The following is a 23,140-nucleotide window of genomic DNA, read 5'->3' on the forward strand; positions in this document are numbered from 1 at the left end:
ATCAGGCAGCTATCTATGATCCAGGGCTGTCCCAAGAGCTGGCAGCTGGCTTCCCAACTGACTGACTACTCAAGCTGACCAGCTCTCTGGATTCTGGGTTGTCCAGAGGGGGGGCAGGCAGGCTCCCTGGCTTCTGAGCTGTTCATTTGATAGGTAGGTGAGCTACTTGGGTTGCCTGCCTGATAGGTTGGATGGACTGCCTGCCTGCCAGTTTTTTTTAATCATTTTGAGATGTGCTTTTTCTTTCCAGTTCAGAGTTAAAATATTTCTAAATCTCAAAATCCTTTTTCTGTGAAATGGAAAACCTTTTTCCCTGCATTACTCTATGTAAGTAATTTCATGAGATAAAAACAATGTAAAAAACTTCAGATTGAAAAGTCAAGCCCTCAAAAGTTAGGAAATGCAAGAATTAAGGTTTCTTGGTAGACCTGACTTGAAGCTGGTGCTGCCTGACACACTTTGAGAGAACTGACTGTCTATTCCACTTGTTTCAGGAGCAGTCTATAGTCCTATAGTGCAGGATCTTCTGCATCTGTGCCTCCAAAACATTCTTTGGTTGCTCCTATGGATCTTTCCTTTGGAGGAGAAAAACCTTCTGGAAACAGGATTCTCTGCTTTTTACCTGTACCCCCCACAGGTAGTCGAGTATTGTTGTCTTTGATAGATTTCCAGTGTGCATCCATTCTGATATACAGTTGTTGTTTGGTTTCTTTTACATATTTTCCATCAGGGTATTTAGTACACTGGATGAGATGTACAGTATAACATTTCTGGAGGTGCAACTGTAAGATCCAGGAATGTTGATAGTTCTGTTGTGGGGGCAAAGAAGAGGACATGCCAGGTCGAGCTGCTGATCCCCTGTGCCACAGGTCAGATCCAGTCACTTTGGGCCATTAACTGAGCTCCACTGGTTTAGGTACTGGCGTAATAGATAGGGTTCAAAACCTGCATAGGGAGCGGTGGGGTGTAGGCATCGTCACTTAGTCAAGGAGTGTATCTATGATTCCAGCAGTGTAAAACCAATGTGATATCAAAAGAGCTCTGAGGAAATTCAGGCTTGAGGAAGGTTTAGCTGAATCTACGAACTAGTGAGTTGAACACTAATCAATTCTTATCTCACTGCTATGGGCAGTAGGAGGGAACTGAAGGAGGGGTACAGCCACTTCATTCTTTATGCCTTCTCATGGCAACAGGAAATGGCAGAGGGCATAAGTGTTTTCTTGACAAACACTGCTGTTTTTGGTTAACTCGGAGCACAAGCATCTATATTGGGATCCACACTGACACACAGTTGAAGAAGAATGTTCATTTTACACACGAGTACTGCTGTAGCCAACAAAGCATTGAAAGATTGCATAGCAGCCTGAGGACACATACTGAGAAGAAGCTTCCGTTTTCCAAATACACATCATTATTAGAAATTGCAGGATCCATGGCTCAGCCAGATGGTGATGTAACTGGACTGCCAGGCATTTTCCTAAGAGCTGTCTGTCAGAATGCTAATGCTGTGACTGCTACATGTAGACTCGAATGCACTATATAGCATACCTTCAACACTGCCTCAAGTGCTTGAACAGCTAAGTACAGCTGCCAGAAGAAAAGAAAAAAACCGCTCCTGCATTACTTGCTTGAATACATCTTGGAACAAGTTATTTGCTCAATTTAGCTTTGCATTCCTACTCCTGTCCCTAGTCCAAAAAAATCTTAGAAGCATAAATAGTTACAGAAGGGAACAACACATCGCTCTTCACAGGTTTCTCAGTATTTACACTATTCAGTGGTTTCTTCTCCAAAAGGAAAGTAATAAATCAGCCCAGTGGAGGTTTTGGCAGCTAATGTCAGCTAATGACATATTTAACCAGGAGCAATTAGCTATTTCTTTTCCTATGGCAGATCTTGCAGGGTCGAAGAGCCACTTTCCTTCTTTTCCCTGAGGTCTTTTCTTTGCAACCCCCTAAAAGTTTTGAATGCAATGTATTTCCAACTGAATAGTGGGGATATAGGAGAGCATAAAAAGAACATGGCTAATTGGAGGTAATGAAAGCTGTACAGTAAAGCAACTGTTTCCTTTATTTTCTGAAAAGCATAATTACTCCAAAGTAAAACCACTTTTATTCCAGAACAAAGTATCTACATGGTGGAGTTATAGCTGAATGGCTGGGATACTATCCCATATAATCAAGCCCACAGTTTCTATTCGTGTATCCATTTACTATAGGGGTAAGAATTAATGCCAGCATTGTACTAGGCAAATATCAATTATGATGACATAAAAGCTCTGAAAATCCAGCAGTTATCTCAAAGCTACATTTTTTATGACTATCCAGTACAGGATACATAATATTAGTGACTTAAATTCTTCTGGTGGCAGAACTGACAGTGCAACTTTAAATAATGAAATGGAAAAAAATAATGTTTAATTGGACAAGAGTTCCAATCCATTCTCAATGACATCCTCTGTTTGAATTTCAGAATCTTGGGCTTTAAACTTCTCCATCTTGCCTTCCACTTCCCTGAAAACTGTGTCTAATTTCATACTGTGGTATTACTTAATAGTGGAGACTCTACAACAGTGATAACAAGTTTGGAATTTTTTAAATATTCTAAAGACGATGAGAAGCAATAACCTGATTAGTCCCTTAGTTTGCTAGTTTGTCAGTTTCAGGAACAGAGTCCTTTATTATGAGGTAAGGCTACAGTAATCCCCCCAAAACTAAACATGGAAGAAGATGGACCTGCTTAGGATGCAGCAACAGGAAGAATTGTAAAGACTTGCAAAACTTTTAAAGATGGGGAAAAAAAAAGTCATGAAATTGGCAGTAGAGCGGAGAAGAGGGATAAATTACTAAGAGAAATGGAGGTAGGAGAAAAAGGAGAGTTGTCAAAATAGAGAATGAGAAGCTAAATCTTCCTGCAACTACTCTTTTTCCTTTTGCCTCTTTTCTTTTTGAAGTCATTCCCTTGTTTGCCTAGAACAGAGCAAGAGATTAGGGAGGTAGAAAGAACTTAAAAAAATTTCATAGAACAAAGCAATACTTTAATTAATAGTAGCACAAAGCATGTCTACACAAGATGCTTTACTGTAAAGTAGCATAGTTTATTGCACAGTAAGCATGTGTGTCTACATGTGCACATGCTTACTGCACAGTAAACCTTGCTAATATCAAGTAACTTGCTACCTGCAGATGCAAATAGCAAATTTACTCACGAGTAGTTACTGCGCGGTAGTGCTCGTATAGATGTCTGTCCAGGAGCAAATCTGCTCCCGGTGAGCCAGGCACCAGGGGGTAGGATATAGCTTCCTGCCCCTGGGAGCTGCCTGCTGCGAGGGTGGGCTCTGCCACCAGAGCCCTGGCAAGGACTATATCTCCCTGCCCTTGAACCAGGGAGCTCCAAGCCCCCTGCTCCAAGATCATGATGGTGAAGTGGGGGCTGGGAGATGAGGATCCTTATCTCCCAGCCCTCACTTCCCAATTGCAACCAGGGAGATAGGAGATCCTTATCTCTCAGAGCTAGCTCTGTGTTCGTGGGGCTGGTAGCGGGAGATCTTTGTCTCCCAGCCCCCACCCCAGGACCATGGAGCAAGTGCTGGGAGATAAGGATCTACCAGCACTGGCCTCATTACCACAGAGCAAGCATTGGGAGATAAGGACCATGGAGCAGGCGCTGGGAGACAAGGATCTCCCAGCACTGGATTCCTGATTGTGGAGCTGGCCTTGGGAGCTCCCTGCTGGCAGGAGCTGGGGAGCCTGTTCCCTGCTCAGCTCCATGAGTGCAGAACTGGGTGGGGAACAGGCTGGGGAGCTGAGCAGGGAACAGACTCTCCAGCCCCCATGCTCACAGAGCTGAGTGATTGCAGAGCGGGGGCTGGGAGGTCCCAGCCCCAGCTCCCTGATTGAGGCAGGGGACTTGAAAGGAGCTGCAGGTGGTGGGAGGTCCCAGCTCCCAAGCTCCCCAACCTGTTCCCCACTCAGCTACATGCTAGCAGAGCTGAGCAGGGAACAAGCTCTCTAGCCCTAGCCCTGCAATTGTAGAGTGGGAGCTGGGAACTGTCCCCGTCAGGGTCTGTGCCCTGATCAGGCGATTGAGGCATGGGGCTGGGAAAGAGCTGCAAGGGTGGGGCAGATCCTGGCCCCCTTACCCATCTACCGGTGGGACAACTAGTAGTGAGCTCCTGGCTGGGCCACTGTACTGGCACATGGGGCAGAGGGGCTCACTGATACTTGCCCCAATGGTAGATGGGGCAGGCGGCTAGGACCTGCCCCACCCCTGCAGCTCTTCTAAGCCCCATGCCTTGATCGCCCAATCAGGGCATGGGGCTGGGACCTGCCCCACTCCACAACTGCAGGGCAGGGGCTGAAGAGCCTGTTCCCTGCTCAGCTTTGCGAGCATGGAGCTGGGCGGGGAACAGGCTGGGGAACTTGGGGGCTGGGACCTGTCCCTCCCCTGCAGCTCCTTCCAAGTCCCTTGCTCCAGTCAGGGAGCTGGGACTAGGAGCTTCCTGCTTCCTAGGCAGGGGGACGTTGTCCCCACCCCGGCAGCAGGCAGCTGCCTTGAGGGCAGGGAGCAATGTCCCAGCCCTGGCCAAGAGACAGTTGTCTCCTGGCCCTGTACTCCCTGCCAGCCCCAGGCTAGTACCCAGGGGAAGCCTTGATCTTCCCCCTGGTGGCAGCAGGGGCCCATTGCAGCGCTGAAGGAAGTGGCAGTAGTTTGCTGCTAGGAGCAGCAAGTCTGGTCCCACATCCCTGCATGTGTAGATGCTTGCCCGGAAGCATTTACTCATGAATAGTTTACTTGCAAGTAAACTGATCTTGGAACAAATGCATGTGTAGATGCACCCACAGTGTTCCTTTACTAAACTCATCTTTGATACAGTTACTCTTGTTCATCCCAGCATAAACAATTTAACAACCACATTTTCAAAGGCGGTACCTACTACTATAAACTGAATCCATGTACCAAGTCCCTTCTGATATCCCCCCAGAACACCAGTACCTTCTTAATGGAACTCTAAACGGTAGAGACAGCACTAGGTAATCTCAAGTACTTCCTCTACACTTATTAACACTTAAATGGGAGCTAAGACGAAAGATAAAGAAAAAGCATTTATGATAAAGGAGGTATTTATTTTTTTGGTAATGAAGAGGGAGGCTCCTTGTTCAAAATGCTCCCAGAAAGCTAAATGACACAGAAATGTATTATGAGCGGAGATGAAAGAAGAATTTGGCCTCTCTCCCCAAACTGGACCAAAATTATAGACAGCTCATTAAAAATGTCACTAGTGTCTTATTTTCCTATGTGATTATCCACAGGGGTTATATTACTCAGCTCAGAAATGCTGGTGACCTACACTACTTCTTCAGTGAAGAAATAAATTATGAATTAATCTCAAGCTTTGGATTCCAGTGCTGTGCCTGATTTTCTTGCTACTGTGCCCAGTATTGCCTATGGTTGCATGGTTGTATGACAAACATAAATACACATGCACACATAATGGAGAGGACACCTACCAATTACCATGCACTGAAAGAAATTATTGCTGCCACATTCTACACAGCAGAAATGGAAAATGCAGAAATCCATACCTAATCTGTTGGATGGGTTCCTTTTGAAGAGGGCTCGTAACAAACTCTGGGCTTCTATGCTCAAAAACTGAGGCATTCCCAGCTTGGCTCTGAAAGGACAGAACATTTCCTCCAAATTTTCATATTTACAGCTGCAGTTCATAGCTTAACTTAATTGGGGCATACGTGCAGCCACACACACACACACACACACACACACACACACACACACACACACAGAGATGTACGCACATACTCACATGCATTTGTCACCAAAGGTGCAAATACCTGAACAGATTACAAAAAGACAGCATAATCTTCCTCCTATTGAAGCTGAAGGAAGTTTTGCCACTGACTTCAATAAGAGCAGGATGAGACCTGAAGCACCTTATACTACACCACACAGTTAAGGTTGCACACGGGTTCTAAGGGGTTATTTGCAGATGTTTCTACATTTTTTCAGTCTTTTCCCTTTATCTTTGGCAATCTTTTTCTTCTCTCCCCCGCCCTCCACCCCCTGGTTGTTCCTCATTCAAGGGCAAGCACAAATAAATTCAGAAGTCCGAGTGCAAATTTTTGGGGGGAATGTTTTTGAGCCGTAATGGCTTTTTAAAAAAAGGAAGGGAGCAACGGTATATTTTGCTTTGTTTAAAAATCTCATGCTTCTATGAATAGCTCTGGTACTTCAGTGGTACATGAAAGAAATCAGAAATTGACAGGGAGTATGTGCACAACCTTGCAAACTTTTATGCATGTGTTCAACATTGATTTAATGTGAAGAGAGGAAAGTGAAGGGCTTAAAAGTCAAGAAATGACCACACAGAGTTTTTACCACCTTAACTCTGCTCCCCCTTGTACATGTCTTATAAGCGAGTCTTTTATTACATTCAAATATTTTCCCTGAAAAGCCCCCTCAACAGGTTTATCATAAATCACCCATTCCATCTCCTATAATTTATTTCTGAATGTGATTTTCAAACCATCTAGTAGACTCAGAAGTGCAGTTTGTAGTAATGTGAACCCCTATACACAGTTTTCAAAATCTCATCCTCTGTGTGTATTTGTTCTTAGGTACATTCTGTATGCTTAGGTTCAATAGCTCATCCAATGAGCTCAGATAACACGTAGGTAGACTAAACGGATTTCATACTCACTTGAGAATGAGAGCCATTGTCTCCTTCCTGTCTTTCCCCTGGAATGGTAATGAACCAGTCAGCATCTCAAACTGTAGAATAATAAAAAAAGGTAATAAATTGATTTGCTTTATGTAGCATTTCTATATTTGACTTATTTTATTCACTTCAATTTCACTTATAATGAAATGTTTAGACTACAGAGGTCAAAAAATAGAGTTATACAAAGAAGATAGTAGAAATTTACTTGCCATCATAACCTATACAGAATATCAGAGACCAATACTATATTTCTCCTCAAAGGACTGCCTATGGAATTGCTCACACCTAGAACTTGGGAATCATGCACTAGTAGAAATGTATAACAGCTTGGTTCTTAGGGATTATATGAACCTGCTTCCTCCCCCTTTCATTTACCTGGACTCATTCCCATCGTTTTTTTTTACTTTCAGATCTAAACAAACATAAAGACTCGAAGCAAAATCAGCTGCAATTACTAAGTTTTTCCAGACTAATTCATGAAAACATCAATCAGTCAGGGTTCCTTTGAAACTGAGCAATCCTTTCAACAAGCCTGACCTGAATTTCACATTTATAATGAAAGCCCAAACTGAGGAAGCTTCCTGGGTTTGAATTTCATTTTGCTTTTCATGCTCGTACCAACAGCATCATATCTGGCAAGATACGTAGTATTGGTTGATGTGCAGACAAAGAGAGACCAGGGACATAATTCAACTATGGCATATATTAGAGCAACTTCCACTGAGGATAATGGGTATTGTGTCTGCTTACATCTGGATTAGGCCTGGGACCCTTCTTTGTAATAACATATAAACTGCTGAATAGTCAAGTTATTTAATTATAAGCATTTACAATAACACCTTTGTGTTGAGTTGTACCTTACCAGGTGAGTCATTCTGCTAATTACAGGGATGCAATTTGTGTAGTAAGGTCCTATTTAATATTGAAATAGGTGAAAAAATCTTACACAAATTTGACTTCTCCTTTTACACCTTAAATAAGTTCCCCTTAAGTCTTGCCATTAAGTCGTTATTGCTTGCAGAATGCTTTTTCATTTCTGGAAGTCTCAAAGCACCTTACGAAGTTGGGTCAACTTTAATATTACAACAGTTCAGCTGAGGAAACTGAGGCAAAGTGATTTCCCCAAGGCCAAAGAACAAATCACCAGCAGGGACAAGATATCCTGTCAGTCTGTCAACCTGTTGATGCACTGACTCACGTTTCCTCCATTTTGTTTACTATCAGGTAATTAAAATTAACGTAAATTAGTCTAGGAATAATAAGCAAGTACCTGGTGGTTGTTTTTATTTATCTTGGAATAACCAGGACAGTGGTAAAATTTATTCTGCTTTAATTAAAACAAATAATGTAAGACACTAATATAAACAGCTCATGTATACTTACACATATATCCATTTCACTATTTCAAAGAATATAAAAAGTAAAACTAATAAAACCCCCAAGGAATAGCTGCCCTGTATTTATTTAGGGCTAGCAAATTTTTAAAAAAGAAAACAAACAAAAAATCCCTATCCCAAAGCTTAAAAAGGAGCTTAAACTTCTATAAAGGGGAAGGGGAAACCCACATTTTTTTTTTCTCCTGGAAATTTAGGACAATAAACTCTACATCCCATTGACTTCCCTGGGATAACCCCAGTGAAAGGGAGGGCAGAATTTACATTTAAGTTTAAAAGTGTCAGACAAATATTTTTTGATGATATCTAAAATAAGTTCCTCCATTAGGAGATGTGTGTACATGCATATTTGTATGCATGTATAAATACGTACCATATTTACCTAAATCCAAGATAACTTCAAATTTAAGATGATCCCTCAATAGTAAAACTGTTATAATTTTCCATGTTGACAATCTAATATTTGGAGGGGCCGTCTCCAATAAATCCTTAAATTTGTCCTTCTCACTGCTTCAGCAGAGAAAGCAGTGGTAGGGAAGGTCAACAGCTATAGGGGGCAGGCAGAACCAGCACCATGTCAGACCTAGAGCCAGATCTGGAGCTGCTGTAACCAGCACTGCTGCTGCCTAGCTAGGCAGGGACTGCAGCCAGCCTGTGCTCCATGCCCCAGAGTCAGAGCTGCAACTAAGACTTAGCAGCAGTGGGAGGGGGGAGAGAAGAAGTGGCAAGGAGGCAGAGGTGATAGGGAGAGACAGAGGCTGCGGGAGGCAGCTGGCAGGTGGGACAGAAGCTGCAACTCCAATTCTATCTCAACCCCAGGTCAGGTCAGGGCTGGAGCTGGAGCTGCCTGGCCTACCGCCTGGTACTCAAATCAAAATCAAGGGACTTTTCATCCCATACAGAATAGGGGGAAAACCTTGTCTTGGATTTGAGGAAATACAGTATGTATGGGAGGCATGAGATGTCATGCAACAAATAAAAATGAAATGGAAATATTCAGACAAGGCAAAGTGTCAGAAAGATCAGGGCATTTCCTAAAATTGAAAATCTCTGCAAATGTCCCTTTTTTAGATTCACTTTCTGTGGTATTTTAACATATGCTTTTCAAAGGTGAAGCTGAGATGGTTATGAAGTATCTCCTGATTTGTATTAAAAAAAAAAAAAAGCATTACATAAATGTTAACTAGTTTTGTCTTCTTTCATCAGCGCTTCATTTTAATTTTTTAACAGAGATTGGCACTATTTACTCATTGCTGCTTGAAGTGAAATCATTGCATTCCTTGTAGATCTTAAGTCATTCCATATTTAAGAGAGATCATTCATCGTCATCATCATCATCATCGTCAAGCACACTGTAACTTTATGCACACTAAACCTTCACTCCTGTTGTGGTGACCCTAGCACTGAGTTATCTAACGTAGGTGGGGAAAAAACCTAATTTTATTTGAAGATTCACAGTACCATTTGCTGGCAGTGTCTGCACAGCAATAATCCATAAATTCAAAGTCTACAAAAGCAGGCTGCCAAGCTCTAGGGGGTTAGTTTCACTCAGAACATCCCCCAGATTGTTTCATTCTGTTCTGAAGAAGTTTCTCTACCTGAGCTACCCAAGCTACTGCATTTCCTGTTTTAGGTAAGGTGCAGTTCTGTGATGCTCATGAATCTGTCTTTCCTAAAATTAAGAACCTTCATGCTTATGTCATGCCTGAATGAAGGCAGACCTAGACACTTTCAGAACCATAAATATCATGGAACCATTTGACCTGATAAGAGCTCTTAAAATGGTGTCACCAGCAGTCAGTCACCAGGAAAAGCACTGCATGACTTAAAGATCTGGATCAGAGAAAAAAAGAAACACCAGTATGATAGTTGTTTTAGCTGGAGAGAGGACAAATCAATAGTCAGGAAGGCTTAACCTCTTTGAGGAGACACATCATTCACATGTGCAAGCTGGACTAAGATATAAACAAGACCCGACAGGAAGGTTGGGAACGGTGGTAGCCTTGGAGGGTCAGAAGGAAGTTATTATTTTATTCTGATTAAATGAAATTTTCAGTAACACTTTCAAAAAGTGCCTAAGTGACATAGAAGTTTAAGTCCAGGTTTCAAAGAGACCTACCCTTCAGGAGCCTAAGCTTCATTCAAAGGGACCAAGTCATTTTTTTTTTTTCATTGGGACTTAAACACTTCTGAAACCTGAAGCCTTCATTTAAGCAATGAGAGAAGTACTAACCCCAAGCTGTGTCTATCCCACAGCTCCAAAGAAGATGCTGTGAGTGTGAGTTCGGTATCTAACATAGTAATGTAAGTATAGTTGGACGAGCTGGGCATGAGCCCTGGGCACTGCCTAATGGGGGTGCAGAATGGAGCTGGGATGGCACCTTACCCTGCTATCCTCTCTCTCTCCAACCCCTCTGTACTCTTCACCCTCTCTGAAGCAGCTTGGGTTTGGCAGTGGGGAAGGCAGAGGAGTGGCAGTGCTGAGAGTTGCAGGAGCAGTGGCTGGTAGTTTGCTGCTGCTAATGGAGATGTCACCTCCTTTTTGCTGCTGAAAACCATTGTTTTTTGGCTGCTTGACACACAACGGTGGCAAAAAAGGTGGCAACATCTCTCCATGCAGCAGCAAATTTCTGGATGCTGCCCCTCCTCTACACACTGCACTGCCCAGGGTGCAGTGTTGGTCTTTGATCTAACATGTTATCCCTCTAATGCTTTCTCTCTTGTCATCTTCTTGCTATTAAACACCTAATTAAAAAACCTGACTGCTACAGTGATTTAATTTGGTACACTGTCTGATACTGTATCAGGTGACACCAGTCTGAGACAGCCTGGTCAGAGGCCATGTAGAAAGAAAAGGTCTGTTGTTTCCACTCGCATGGGATACCATAGAAAGAACTGATTTACCACACAGGCACAGAGCACCAATCAACCTGAACATAGGCAGTTCAGATGCCACACTGTTTAAAACAAAATAAATTCTGTAAGTGGTAATAAGCTGTGTTAGTAACTCTTGTGCATGGTGAAGAGAACATCTTTTACCTCTACCTTCAATCACCAGCAATTTGTTACTGCATTTCTCTAATTACATGTTTCTATTATAAGGGTCACATCAACTTCAAGAGACATGCACTTAACATTAATATTTAAAAGTCAGTGCTGCTACAGTGCATCATATGTATCTGTGTTTCTTGCTTCACCAAGTTGAATCAAGGCAGCAGCTGGAAGAACGCATTTGTGTTTCTGTAACTGCAATGCTAATGTGCTTAATGTAATGCTGAAGAAGGTTAAAAAAACATTAAGTAAACAGCCAACCCATCTTCAAAAACTGAAACAGCTCATCTTGTCATTAGTTAAAGCCACTGCACAATTCCCTACATATTCCTGTTGCTTATCAAAGAATATTAGCAATCCTGCTCCACCCTGAATATAAAACTTGATAAAGGGAGTTAACAATAACAGCTATAACCCCTTCATGTAGACAGAGCCTTTGTTGGGGGGAGGGAGGAGCACGGAGGTCCACAGTGCAGGGACTGGGAGTGAGGCTGTAGGCCTAAACACACATTATAGGATTTTGGTCACATGAGTAGGCATCAGACCCTCTCTAGAGTGTTGCTAAAAGGTTCAGATTCTATCCACCCCTCGCATGTTGGATATACCTTAGTATGTTCCTCAACCATTGTCTACTTATCCCTGGGATCTTATATGGGGCCCAATGGCCTGGTTCCTGCCCACTCCTCTGTTTCCCACCATATACACACTCTGGCACCATTATGGTATCCTCATTGGATACAAGATGGCAAGTGCACCATCCTTTAGCTCTGAAGGACTGCTGCCTTTTCCCAAGCCTGCCTGCTCTCCTCATACCAATAAGTAATGGGAAAGGTAATATTTTTAATATCCCAGTTAGTTGATCTCATAGAGCATTTAAACACACTTTTTTTTCCCAGTGATGTGCTGGATACCCTCTGCTTCAGAGCAGATTCAATAGAGTCTGCTCCACATGTGAGCTGAGGCAAACTGCACTGCGCCATGTGCAGTTGTATAAGTGGAGAAATGTGTGTCAGCATGCCGAAAATGGTGGTGGCGGTGCACTTTTGAACTAAAGCACCTCCAAAGTGTTTTAGTTCAAAGGTGCACCGCTGCCATTTTCTCAGCGCTGACATGAGTTTCACCACTTATACAACTGCATACATCGCAGCGCCAGGCACTTTTCAAAGTGCCCAGTGCTGCAACGCACACATGTATAAAACAGCTCATAGCGTGCCTATAAATGTGCTGCAGGGAGAGGGAGGGGGGCATTTTATTTAGGGTGGTTCCCAGAGAGACTCTCTAATTAAAATATTACAGTGTCATGGGTACTAAGCCCCTGCGTGTTTAAAAATGGCCATAGGATGCTTTAACTAAAGCTCATTCAATGAGCTTTAGTTAAAGCCCCCCCAGTGGCCATTTCTAAACCCGTGAGGGATTATATATGTGACGCTGCAGCAATATCAGAGCATTCTAGAGCAGATTCAATAAATCGAGTCTGCTCTGATGCATTCGAACCACACCACATCAGATCTCACATATAGGCACCCAGAGCGATGCTCAAAGATTCTCTAGCAACACCATGCTATGGATTATGTAGCCAGTGGTTCCCTAGCAACAGCATACTATGGATTATGAATTTATGCTTGTCTAATGAGTAGCTGTGAGGGAGTCTCTGAGGGCTCCCTAATTACCATGCTAGGCATTATAGGATGCCATATGTTCCTGCCTTAGTTCATAACTAGCTACAGTATTTCCTCCTCTTCTACTTCAACTCATGGTATACTTTGATTTGAACCAGACGGTAATACTTATTTGATTACTCTAGATGGCAAGAAAATGAGAGAAGCAGTCCCGCGGTGCCTACAGTGGAAACCTTGTATAAAGACTTTGCATACTTGTGTAGAAGGGGGAACCGTACTCCTTGAGGGTATATGTAATGGGAACTGGCTCCTGCTTCAGATAAAAAAGCAAGTCAATGTCTGGGTGTGGGGAACACTAGGATGGGAGCAGAAGATGGGAAAAGAATAGGCTACACAAACACTTGAAGGCCTGGTCTGCTGAAATATTGTGAGCTCGGGGTGACGTTCAATGTTGCACTACAAACCTGAGTCCACATGATTTCAGAGAGAGAAACATTTGTGTCAGGACTCCTTGGTTGTGATCTCAGCTCTGCTAGTGACTGCCTATGAGGTCTGGGCAAGTCACTTAATCAGCATCTCATTTTTCCCATTTGGAAAAAACAGAGTTAATATTCATGGTGTGAAACATAACTAATTAGTGCTTGTAAATAGCTTAAAGATCTTCACATAGCAGGTGGTATACAAATCCAAATTCACTTCCACAGGGATGGAAGTACAGTTATACTTAGATTTGATTCTTGGTATTGATCTATTCAAATAAGTACTTGTACACTGTCCAGTGCTTCGTATTTAAGATTTTGTAGTACGATTAAGTTTTAAGTAAAAGTGATAGCGGAACAGAATATTTTCTTTCTGGCCAACAGCCTGGTAAGATATGAAGTAGTTTTGTCTGCTTGCACAGATGTTGTAAGTGCATTCTAAAACAAAAAAAAAGATTTCATTTTATTCATTATGTATTTATCACACTGTGTAGACACATTTTTTTTATCCGTGGTCTCCAAACCTGTCACCATTCACACCCATGACTATTCTTCCCCCACATGCACATAAGGCTGTCTGGCTGGTACAGGCTTTCCCTCACAGTTAGACATCCACAACTGCCTGAAGGTTTACTGCTCTGTAAATCAACCAGAGAGCACAAGAAGAGACCAGTGCATCTCCTGGCCTTCTAACAGACTGATGACAATCTCAAAAACAGGCTAATCCACCAGGATCAAAAATTGTGTTGTGTGTTCCACAAATCTCTCACAAAGCAGCAACAAATAGACCAGATATATCTACAACTATTTAACTCTTCGGGTGAATCACTTAATAATGATATCCTTGATGAAAAGCTTTCAGTAATGTCACTGGAGCAGAACTATATCTAGGTGTAACAGACAGCCCTTGCCCTGTTACTGGGGGAAGACTATGAGGCCAGCAGGACCGTCAAGGGCCCTTTAAGAGCAGGGCCTTTGTGGCCCAGAGAAAAGGGAGCTTATGGGAGGAAAAAAGCAGCTGCAAGGGCCTTCAGAGAGAAATCCCAGGTGGCAAGCAGCCAAAGGGAAAGGGATACAGCCCCTGCAAAGGCCAGTAGCTCTGCCCTAAGGAGTGGCCAAGTGCTTAAGTAATTGCATCCAAAGGAAAGGCAACTAGCAGGGCTGCAGGGTCTAATAATCAACCCCTGTACTCAGGCCAGACAATAGATCTGGCTAGCTGGAAGTGGAGGGGCTTGGGGAATAAGAAGACTTACCCTCAGGCTACAGGGGCATTCTAGCCCTGGCTGGGGAGGAGGCAGGACTCCCAGTCAGAAGACACTGATACCCAGGAGCTCAATAAGAGGAGCCCTGGTGGGTAAAAGGGAAGAGAAGATTTATTTTTTGTGGTTTCCTTTTTATTCTTGGCAGGGTTTTAAATGGATGTTAGTTTTGTTGGCGAGTGCCCGGAGTGGTGGTATTTTAGCTGGAAGTGGTTGCAAGCATTTCTTTTCCTTTTGACTAGAGAACTGGTAGAGGCTTGGAGGGGAGGTGGAGGCTGCACTGCAGGCACCTTAAAGCACCCTCTAAGCTTAGCTTATTGTAGGAAAGAAGACCACACATGAAGGGGGGGGGGAGAGAGAGAGAGAGAGAGAGAGAGAGAGAGAGAGAGAGAGAGAGAGAGAGAGAGAGAGAGAGAGAGAGAGAGAGAGAGAAATTTAATCCCTTCAAGGCTAGACCAGGGGCTTAATCCCCAGTCATGCCGCTGCCGCCAAGGAGACAAGGCCTAGCACTAAAGGTAGCAGCTAGATTAAGTAGGTCTGAACCAAGAGAGATGCGGTCCAGACAAGTATAAACAGGTGGAGCCCTATAGGAAAACATTAACTCCAAGGCTCTGGAAGTCATGTCCATAATTGGTTATTTTATCAAGATGTGGCAGGTGAGACTTTTGGTGGTGGTTTAGAAGAGCTAGAGTGGGGGCAGGCTAGCCAGCCAGAGGGGGCTACTCCTGCCACACTAGAGGTCTAGAATCTGTTCCTAGGAGTGAATGGAAGTCAGGAAAAGGGAAAATAAAATGAGTCTGGTTATAACAAATGCCTCCCTTTCACAATTCTGCATCCCTCATCGCACCTGTATGTAAACAGAGCTAAGCCTGGCACCATCATTTACTAAAAAGAGAATCAGCTATTGACTACTGGGTGAAACAAGATATTGGAGTCAAGATATGATGGCAGATTTATAGTTTCATTGAACAAGACTGTTTTGAGAAACACGCATTGGATTACCTTATGATAACAGTGACACTAGTCAGTATATACAGCAGAAGAGCTACTGTTTCTGTTTCTAAGTGTCTGCCACCAAAAAGAGTCAGAGAGCAATGTTGGCATGAAGTTGAGGCAAACCCTACTTGATTTCAAAAAAGCCTTTGACTTGGTCTCCCATGATGTCCTCATGGTAAAATTGGAGAACTGCAGCCTCGGCAACCTTACAGTCTGATGGCTTGGGAACTGGCTCCATGATCGGACCCAGGGAGTGATAGTTGATGGAACTGAGTCAACATGGCACATGGTGACCAGTGGCGTCCCCCAAGGCTCAGTACTCTTTAATATATTAATAAATAATCTGAATTGGGGTGTCAGAAGTGGACTGGCTAAGTTTGCAGACGACACCAAATTATGGGGAAGTGCAGACACACTAAAGGATAGGTTGGCAATTCAGGCTGACCTGGACAGACTCACAAAGTGGGCGGATCAAAACCTGATGACATTCAACTTGGAGAAATGCAAGGTGCACCTTGTGAGAAAAAACCCACATCATACTTATAGGCTCGACAGTGCTACACTCACTAGCACCATGACCGAAAGAGACTTGGGGGTCATGACTGACCACAAGATGAACATGAGCCACCAATGTGATGCTGCAGCTAGCAAAGCAAATAAAACTCTGTCTTGTATCTATTGATGCATCTCAAGCATGACCCATGAAGTCATTCTTCTGCTTTAATCAGCCTTGGTGAGGCAGCAGCTGGAGTACTGCATCCAATTCTGGGCTCCACACTTTAGAAAGGAAATGGAGAAGCTTGAGAGAGTTCAGAGGAGAGCCATGTGAATGATTAGAGGTCAAGAGAACAGGCCTTATGAGGAAAGGCTGAGTGTCATGGGACTCTTCAGCCTGGAAAAGCGAAGGCTCAGGGGTGACTTGGTAGCAGCCTGTAAGTATATAAGGGGGGGTGCATCAGGAAGTGGAAGAACATCTGTTCACCAGAGCACCGCCAGGGAAGACAAGATCTAATGGTCACAATCTGCTGGAAGACTGTTTTAGACTGGACATAAGGAACAACTGTTTTACTGTCCAAGTCTCCAGAGTCTAGAACAGACTCCCTCAGAAGTGGTGCAAGCACCTATTCTGGATACCTTTAAGAAATGTTTGGATGCTTACCTTGCTATGGTGATCTGACCCCAGCTGACTTCCTGCCCCTTGGGCAGGGGGCTGGACCCAATCATCTTGCAAGGTCCCTTCCAGCCCTAATATCTATAAAATCTACTTAGTTTGGAGTCAGTAGCAAATTTTTTATTGATTAATGAGACCAGGTTTCGATCCTTATCAGGTAAGATTATTTATCTAATACAAGTAAATAATAATAATACTCTGCACATTCCTTCATCCTTTAAGAGGATGTTAGATGAGTCCTCAAAACACTCCTATGTGTTTTGTAATAGAGTAACGGAATAGCATACAGCTTGATTCTCCCCTATGCCTGAGAGAGTAGGGTGACAGGGAGCTGATAGCATCTTCCTGATTCCTCTTTATCCTGTTACCATGTGCTGCGAATTGAGGTCAATGGTATAACAGATGAGATGACTGGGTACTACGACGCAGTGGCAGTTGTGAGTGTTAAGATAAATACTATTTCATTACTCTCTCTTCACCCAAATATTTAGAATTTACTGCAGAGAGTGGATTTCTCACCCTCTTGGTCAAGATTTCAGATATCAATATTATGGCTCTCATATTTGTTTTCTATTAAGGTATATATACACCCCAGCAACTAGCATATTTGCTTTGTGTTCTGTAAAATGTTTTAAGGAATATTTTAACCAGAATATGGACATCATTTCTTTATATCTGATCTTTGGACCATCATAGACACAGCTCTTCTATCAGGGCATGTTACTGAGGGTTCAAGGAAAATAGTGCATAAAATAGGTATGCTCAGGGGAAAGGGATAGAAACAGAAAATCCTCCTGTACCTTTAGCATCTAGAAATCCCTTTTTACTGTTCCAGTCTATTAATTGTTAGAAGGGAAAAAATTAAAGTGATTAAAGCTGCTTTTCTCTGAGGTGTCTGGCAGCACTCAAAGGCTTAAGCACCAGCTTACAGTTGATTTCCCTATCTCAACTTCAACTTTTTTCTGCAGGTCATTTCCAATGTTTGTGGCAGGCTTGCCAGTAGCACCCCAGCTCACCAGCTTGAAAGGGCTCAGAGTGATTTGTGGGGCATCTCCCCCTCCCTACCAATCAGGAAAGGTAAGGGGATAGGCTTGCCTCGCCCCTAACCAGGGGCAAGGTGAGAAGACAGACCAGAGGGGGAACTAACCCCTCTGCTTTCTGATTGGTCCAGTCTCAAACTGGGGGCACAGCCTCCAGAGGGGATAAAAAGGGAGTGTGCCCAGCAGACGGGCAGCTTCAGTGAGGGACAATGAAGAGGGCTGATGAAGAGCTGGTGGAGTTGACAAGCGGGGCAGAGCAGTTGCCCCAGTAGTGTCCAGGGACGGGAGCAGCAAGCGGCTGCATCCCAGCCCCGCCACAGAGGGAGCCGCAGCGACAGTGCACAGCCTGGTGCATGGAGGGTCTGGGAGCGAATGGGACCTCACCCACTGCATGGGGCAGCATGGGTCTCCAACCTCCAGCACGGTGCAGGGGCCATGGTGCACAGGCATGGAGGGTCCAGGAGCAGATGGGACCTCAGCAGCTGCACAAGGTGGTGCAGGTCTCCAACCGTGCATGAGGCAGAAAAAGGGCCATCGGTGCACAGGATGGTTCACAGAGCCATATTGCTGAAGGGGCCCTGGCAACTGCACATGGCAGCATGGGTCCCCAACCCTGCATGAGGCAGGAAAAGGGCCTTTGGTGCACAGGACAGTGCATGGGCAGAGCGTGGGCTGACACACCAGGAAAGCTGCACGAGGCAGCTAGGGTCATTTCACAAAGGGAGGAGACACCTCCCCCCTCCCCCACACCGGAGATGAGTTGGGCCCCATCAGGCCTACAGGGAGTCATGAGTCCCCCTGGAAAGGGATTTCCACAGGGGAGGAGAGCCCACCATGCTATGGGTGATGGAAGGAAAGCCCCCGATGGGAGGGGGACATATTGCCTTGGGGTACAGCAAGGGATCGAGGGCTCCTGCTTGCTAAGGGGGTTCCCAGGTTAAGGGGCCCTGTCAGTTTAGTAGCCTGAGTGGAGTCCAGGGTGCTCTACTGGGCGAAGGGGTTCCTCACCGGGTTGTCATTTCTTCATTGGGCTCAGCTGTGTGCCTGGTATTGGTATTGGCCTGGTATTGGTATTTATCATATATAGTATTTTATGCAAATGTGTTTGTATGCCATGTAACCTCTTATACTAATTCTTCACTATTGACGCATCACTGTCAGTCATTTGATTACTGACCCTGTCAACTAAGCCCCTGAACCTGCCCCCACCCTGAGCCTGTAGGAGGGGCAAGGCTGCAGTCTAACCCAAAGGCCACTGGGAACCAGCCATATGCATGGGTTTGGGGTTTAATCAGAGTGTGTTTGGGTGATTTGTGGGCGTGTATGTATGTATGTATGAGTTGATGATTGTAAATTATAAATACTTTTTTAATATTAAACCTGTACATAGGTAAGATTTATTGAGTGTCCCAGCTCTTTGCTCTTTAGGAAGAAGAGGGGAGCTGCATACAACTAGGCAGTCACACCTCCCACAGCACACCTGCACCCGCTGACCACCCCTTCATTTGGAAAGGGGGTACCTTTCTGCGTACCACCCCAGTTACATGTTAAGTCATGGGGAGGGAAGCAGGGGAGAAAGAGAGATGGAGGGGGAGAAAAAAGTTTCAGATTAGTCAATACCCTGAAGAGGAGACCAAGGAGACTCTACTATTACATGGAAGACAGAGAAAAAAAATCTACGTGGCAAATAAAATTTACTTTTACTGAAGGCAGATCATGAAAAGGCACAGACTTACTCCCAAAGTAGGCATGTAAAAAGGAGCTCAGAAGCTCTTGTGTAGACTGGCATATGAGATAGAAGCTTTTAATTTCACTGATCCAGACTTAAGTAATTATTGCCTTATTGTCAGAGGCACTGAGCACCCATAACTTAGTCAACAAGAAATATGGATAATTAGGCCTTCTGAAACATGGGCCAGAAGTAACAGTTTTGAATTAACAGCAGTCCACCACTTAGTCCAGTGGTACAGCTTACAGAAGTTAAATTTGGCACTGATTTATCATTGTCCCCCAACCTTTTTTCCTTTGGTGACACCTGGTGTATTTGTTTGGGGCAGGAGTGTCAAACATTCAGCCCATGGGTGGGATCCAGCCCACCAGTCTACTGATGGGATCCTGGAAATTGGGGGCATGGCTAGAATGCAGGGCTTATCAGAATCCAGAGCCCCTAGGCCCAAGTTGACAATGCCATTGGTGGCAGGAGGGGAAGCAAAAGCTGTGCTAATACAGACTTCCTCAGGCTGCAGCCCTTTGCCTTACCACTGCTGCTGTCACAGTGGCTGCCATACTGGCCCCTCTAGTTCTGTCACAGCTGCCCGTGACTCTGTCAACCCTTTCAGTCCCACCACTTAGGTATCTAAGAGCCTGTGGATACCTGTAGGTACCTAAGAGCCAACCCCTCTGGGTCCCACTGCTGACCCCTCCAGTCCTGCCGTAGCCATTCTATGCCCTTGGCCAGTTCTATCCCACAAGAATCCCATGCTGTCTGGACCCATCCCAGGACATGGGATGAGTTTGACAGCCCTTGTCTAGGGTATGTCACTCATCAGAAAGCACAATGCAGTGCCATGTTGAGATACTCAAGAAAGCTCAGGTACCAGTAGTGGTATAACTGCATTCTGCTGGGCTAATTTACCCTGCTTACCTTTTTCAGTAGGGTTCATGTCAATGTACTATATCTTTTTTTTCAAAATCTGGACTACATGACACAGTGTTGTGCAATGTAGATACACCTTCAGATAGCCTGCTATTCAGGAAAGGAGCTTTGTTTTTTTTCATCTGTCTGTTAAGTGCCTTGTCAATTAATGAGAATAATTTAATGACAATAAGGCTCAAATGATGTTATTAGCAAAGCTAACCGCACTTTATCATGCATCAGCAGATGCATGACAAATAGAACCAAAGAGGTGATACTTCCTACTCATGACTGTAGTGGCTCAAACTCAATCCTTAAGGGCTCCAGTCATGACCTCCATCCTTCCCTATAGCCACACCCATGCCAAACAAAGTGCCACTGTGTTATCCTTCACTCTCCTGTTCAGGCTCCAGTCCTTTGCGCTTTGGTCCACAGGTCACTCTGGCTGTAGGCCTTGAGCCTAGGCCCACGTGCTGTGGCCCAGCTTCTTAGCCTCCGCCTCTTTCTCAGGCCTCAGGCTCTAGTCTTTTTGATTGCTGCTTGCTCCAGTCTCCCTCTTATCCTCTTTCTCTGTCTATAACACACTGACCCTGGCAGGGCCAAACCTGAACTGCCTCTTTGGTGCCCCTGCATGGCCTCCTAACCACCCAAGAACCACAAACTGGTCCTCTGAATGTTACTATGCTTATCACAACAAAAGAATGAAGCCCATCAAGGTACTCCCAATAAAAAGAATAACCTGAATTAAAATTATCCCCACCCTGGGTGAACTGAGAACAAAAGAAGTGGCTTCTTGCCTTTGTATGTCAGGGTTGCCTTTACCATAACTCCTGGCTCTACAACAGCTTGCCTGGGAGATCTTTATTCTTCCTCAGCCAGAGCTAGAGCAACCCCGCTGGCAAGTCTCTTACACCATACATCCCTCCCCATCCAGCAAACCCGTCCTATCACTTGGCACAAGCACAGTAGTCCCTTATTAGCCCTTTCAGCCCTGCTTGGATTCACTACACTTGTGGCAGGGTTGTTGATGATTTCTGATAGTCTGTCTCCATTTCCCCAATGGCTGCTTGCCTCCAAGGGCTTTCCCCTAGTGACATTGTTGTCTGCATTCTTATCCCTTCAGGCCACAAAGACCCTACTCTTAAAAGGCCCTCACAGGTTTTGCTTATCCCCGAGTCTTCTCTCAGTAACAGGGCAAAGGTTCCCTGCAAGAGAGGGGGAGAAGGGGAAAGAGGAAAAAATACCTCAAATCACTTGGGGATATGAACTGAGTTGCATCCAAATGGCCAGAAAGTTTCTTAGGATAGAATGAATGATTTTATAAAGGAACAAAAATGTGCCCTGAAATTATGCAAACCATAACTGGTAAATGAAGTTCAAAAATGTGGATTTAACTGCAAAAATCATTTAGGTAGCAGGTGTGGCAGAATGCCATCTCAGTCTCTCCCCAAACTCTGCTATCAGGCTTATTACTTATCTGACAATTTGGTTACCATGGTCACTGCAGAGGGCAAGCACCCCTGCCCCTATCTGCTTCAGGTAACCCTGAGTTGTAACCTGAGCTGGATACACTCCTGAGGGAGGAGGGGACCTGCTCGCTCTGCCTATGTGACTGGCCTCACACACCTGGGAAGCGGGGGGGTGGTGCTTGAACTCCCTATTATCCTAAGCAATAACATCAGGACTGGGAGGGGAGCTAAAGACCCAGCAAGTCTACCTGGCAACCAGTGATACATTTCAAATTGGTTGGCTGGCAGCCAACAGCTGCTGGCCTTCATTGGATCAGGTAAATAAGGTTATCAGGTCTATATAAGTTAAAGACCACCCAGGAAAAGGGGTGACAGCCATGATGAAGACACAGAGAGTAGCTCAGCTCTTTCGCTCTCTCTCTTGAAACACATGGACACACTATGAACTGCCTGCCTCCAGAGGAAAGCTTTGTCAGCTTCTGGATGATACTTGTGAGTAAGCTCCTTAAAATCTAACCAGATACATAGCTTACAGTAACATAGATGTGTAATCAAAGGCTATCCAGTCAACCCATTTGCTCTAAGGTATTTCTCTGATATTGCTCTACCCTGTGCCCTCTTCCAAACCTACTCCTTGTAATCAGCTCTCCTCTGTACCTAGCATGGAAGGCTTATTGGAAGAAGGTCTAGAGTATGCTTTAGGCTCCCCTTGGTCCGGCTGACTAAGGGAGACCACTATTTGTGCTTCAGACCAAGGGAAGCACCCCAAGTTCTTCCAGTGGGTCGAGTACCCTTCAGGTCTATAAAGCCTGTGTATCTCATGAGGCACAGAGCCACTAACAGACCGAGACTCGTGAGTGGTGGCAGTATTACCCCCAGGCTTGTGCGTGTGCTCTAGGAAGGGTGTCGGCCAGATGTGAGGTGCCCCCAGGGAGGCGCTTGGAGTCTGGAAGGTGGTCAGCTGCAGTGAGGTGGGTGGCTCAGCACAGGAGCACCACCTACTGGCCTGCCACAGCAGGTATGTGATAGGTCCACAGGACTAGAAAGGCTCTCCTTGGGCATGAGTCCAGTCCCTAGTACTACTGGCATCAGGTCATATAATCCTCTTCACAGATTTATCAAACTCCATCTTAAAATTAGTTAGGTGTCTTTGTTCCCCTTACTCCCATCAGAAGACTATTCCAAAATCTCATTACTCAAATGGGTAGGGACCTTCTTTTAATTTACAGGGTAAATTTATTCATGGCCTGCTTATACCTTTTTGTTCCTGTGCTAATGTCATTCTTCA

At 44.5% G+C, this 23,140-nt stretch overlaps 1 protein-coding gene across 4 annotated transcripts in view; it reads right to left on the reverse strand.

Annotated features, from left to right (window-relative positions):
* Positions 1–23,140, reverse strand: part of RPS6KA2 (ribosomal protein S6 kinase A2) — a 534,307-nt gene that overhangs the window by 82,426 nt on the left and 428,741 nt on the right. For all 4 annotated transcript variants that reach the window (XM_059714848.1, XM_059714854.1, XM_019479851.2 and 1 more), the window contains 2 exons: positions 6,719–6,789; positions 5,586–5,674 (listed from right to left, as the gene is read on the reverse strand). In XM_059714848.1, the coding sequence (XP_059570831.1) occupies positions 5,586–5,674; positions 6,719–6,789 (160 nt within the window). The remainder of the gene's footprint in view (positions 1–5,585; positions 5,675–6,718; positions 6,790–23,140) is intronic.

The sequence above is a fragment of the Alligator mississippiensis genome, chromosome 1 (assembly GCF_030867095.1).
Source record: "Alligator mississippiensis isolate rAllMis1 chromosome 1, rAllMis1, whole genome shotgun sequence".
NCBI classification, from domain to species: Eukaryota; Metazoa; Chordata; order Crocodylia; family Alligatoridae; genus Alligator; species Alligator mississippiensis.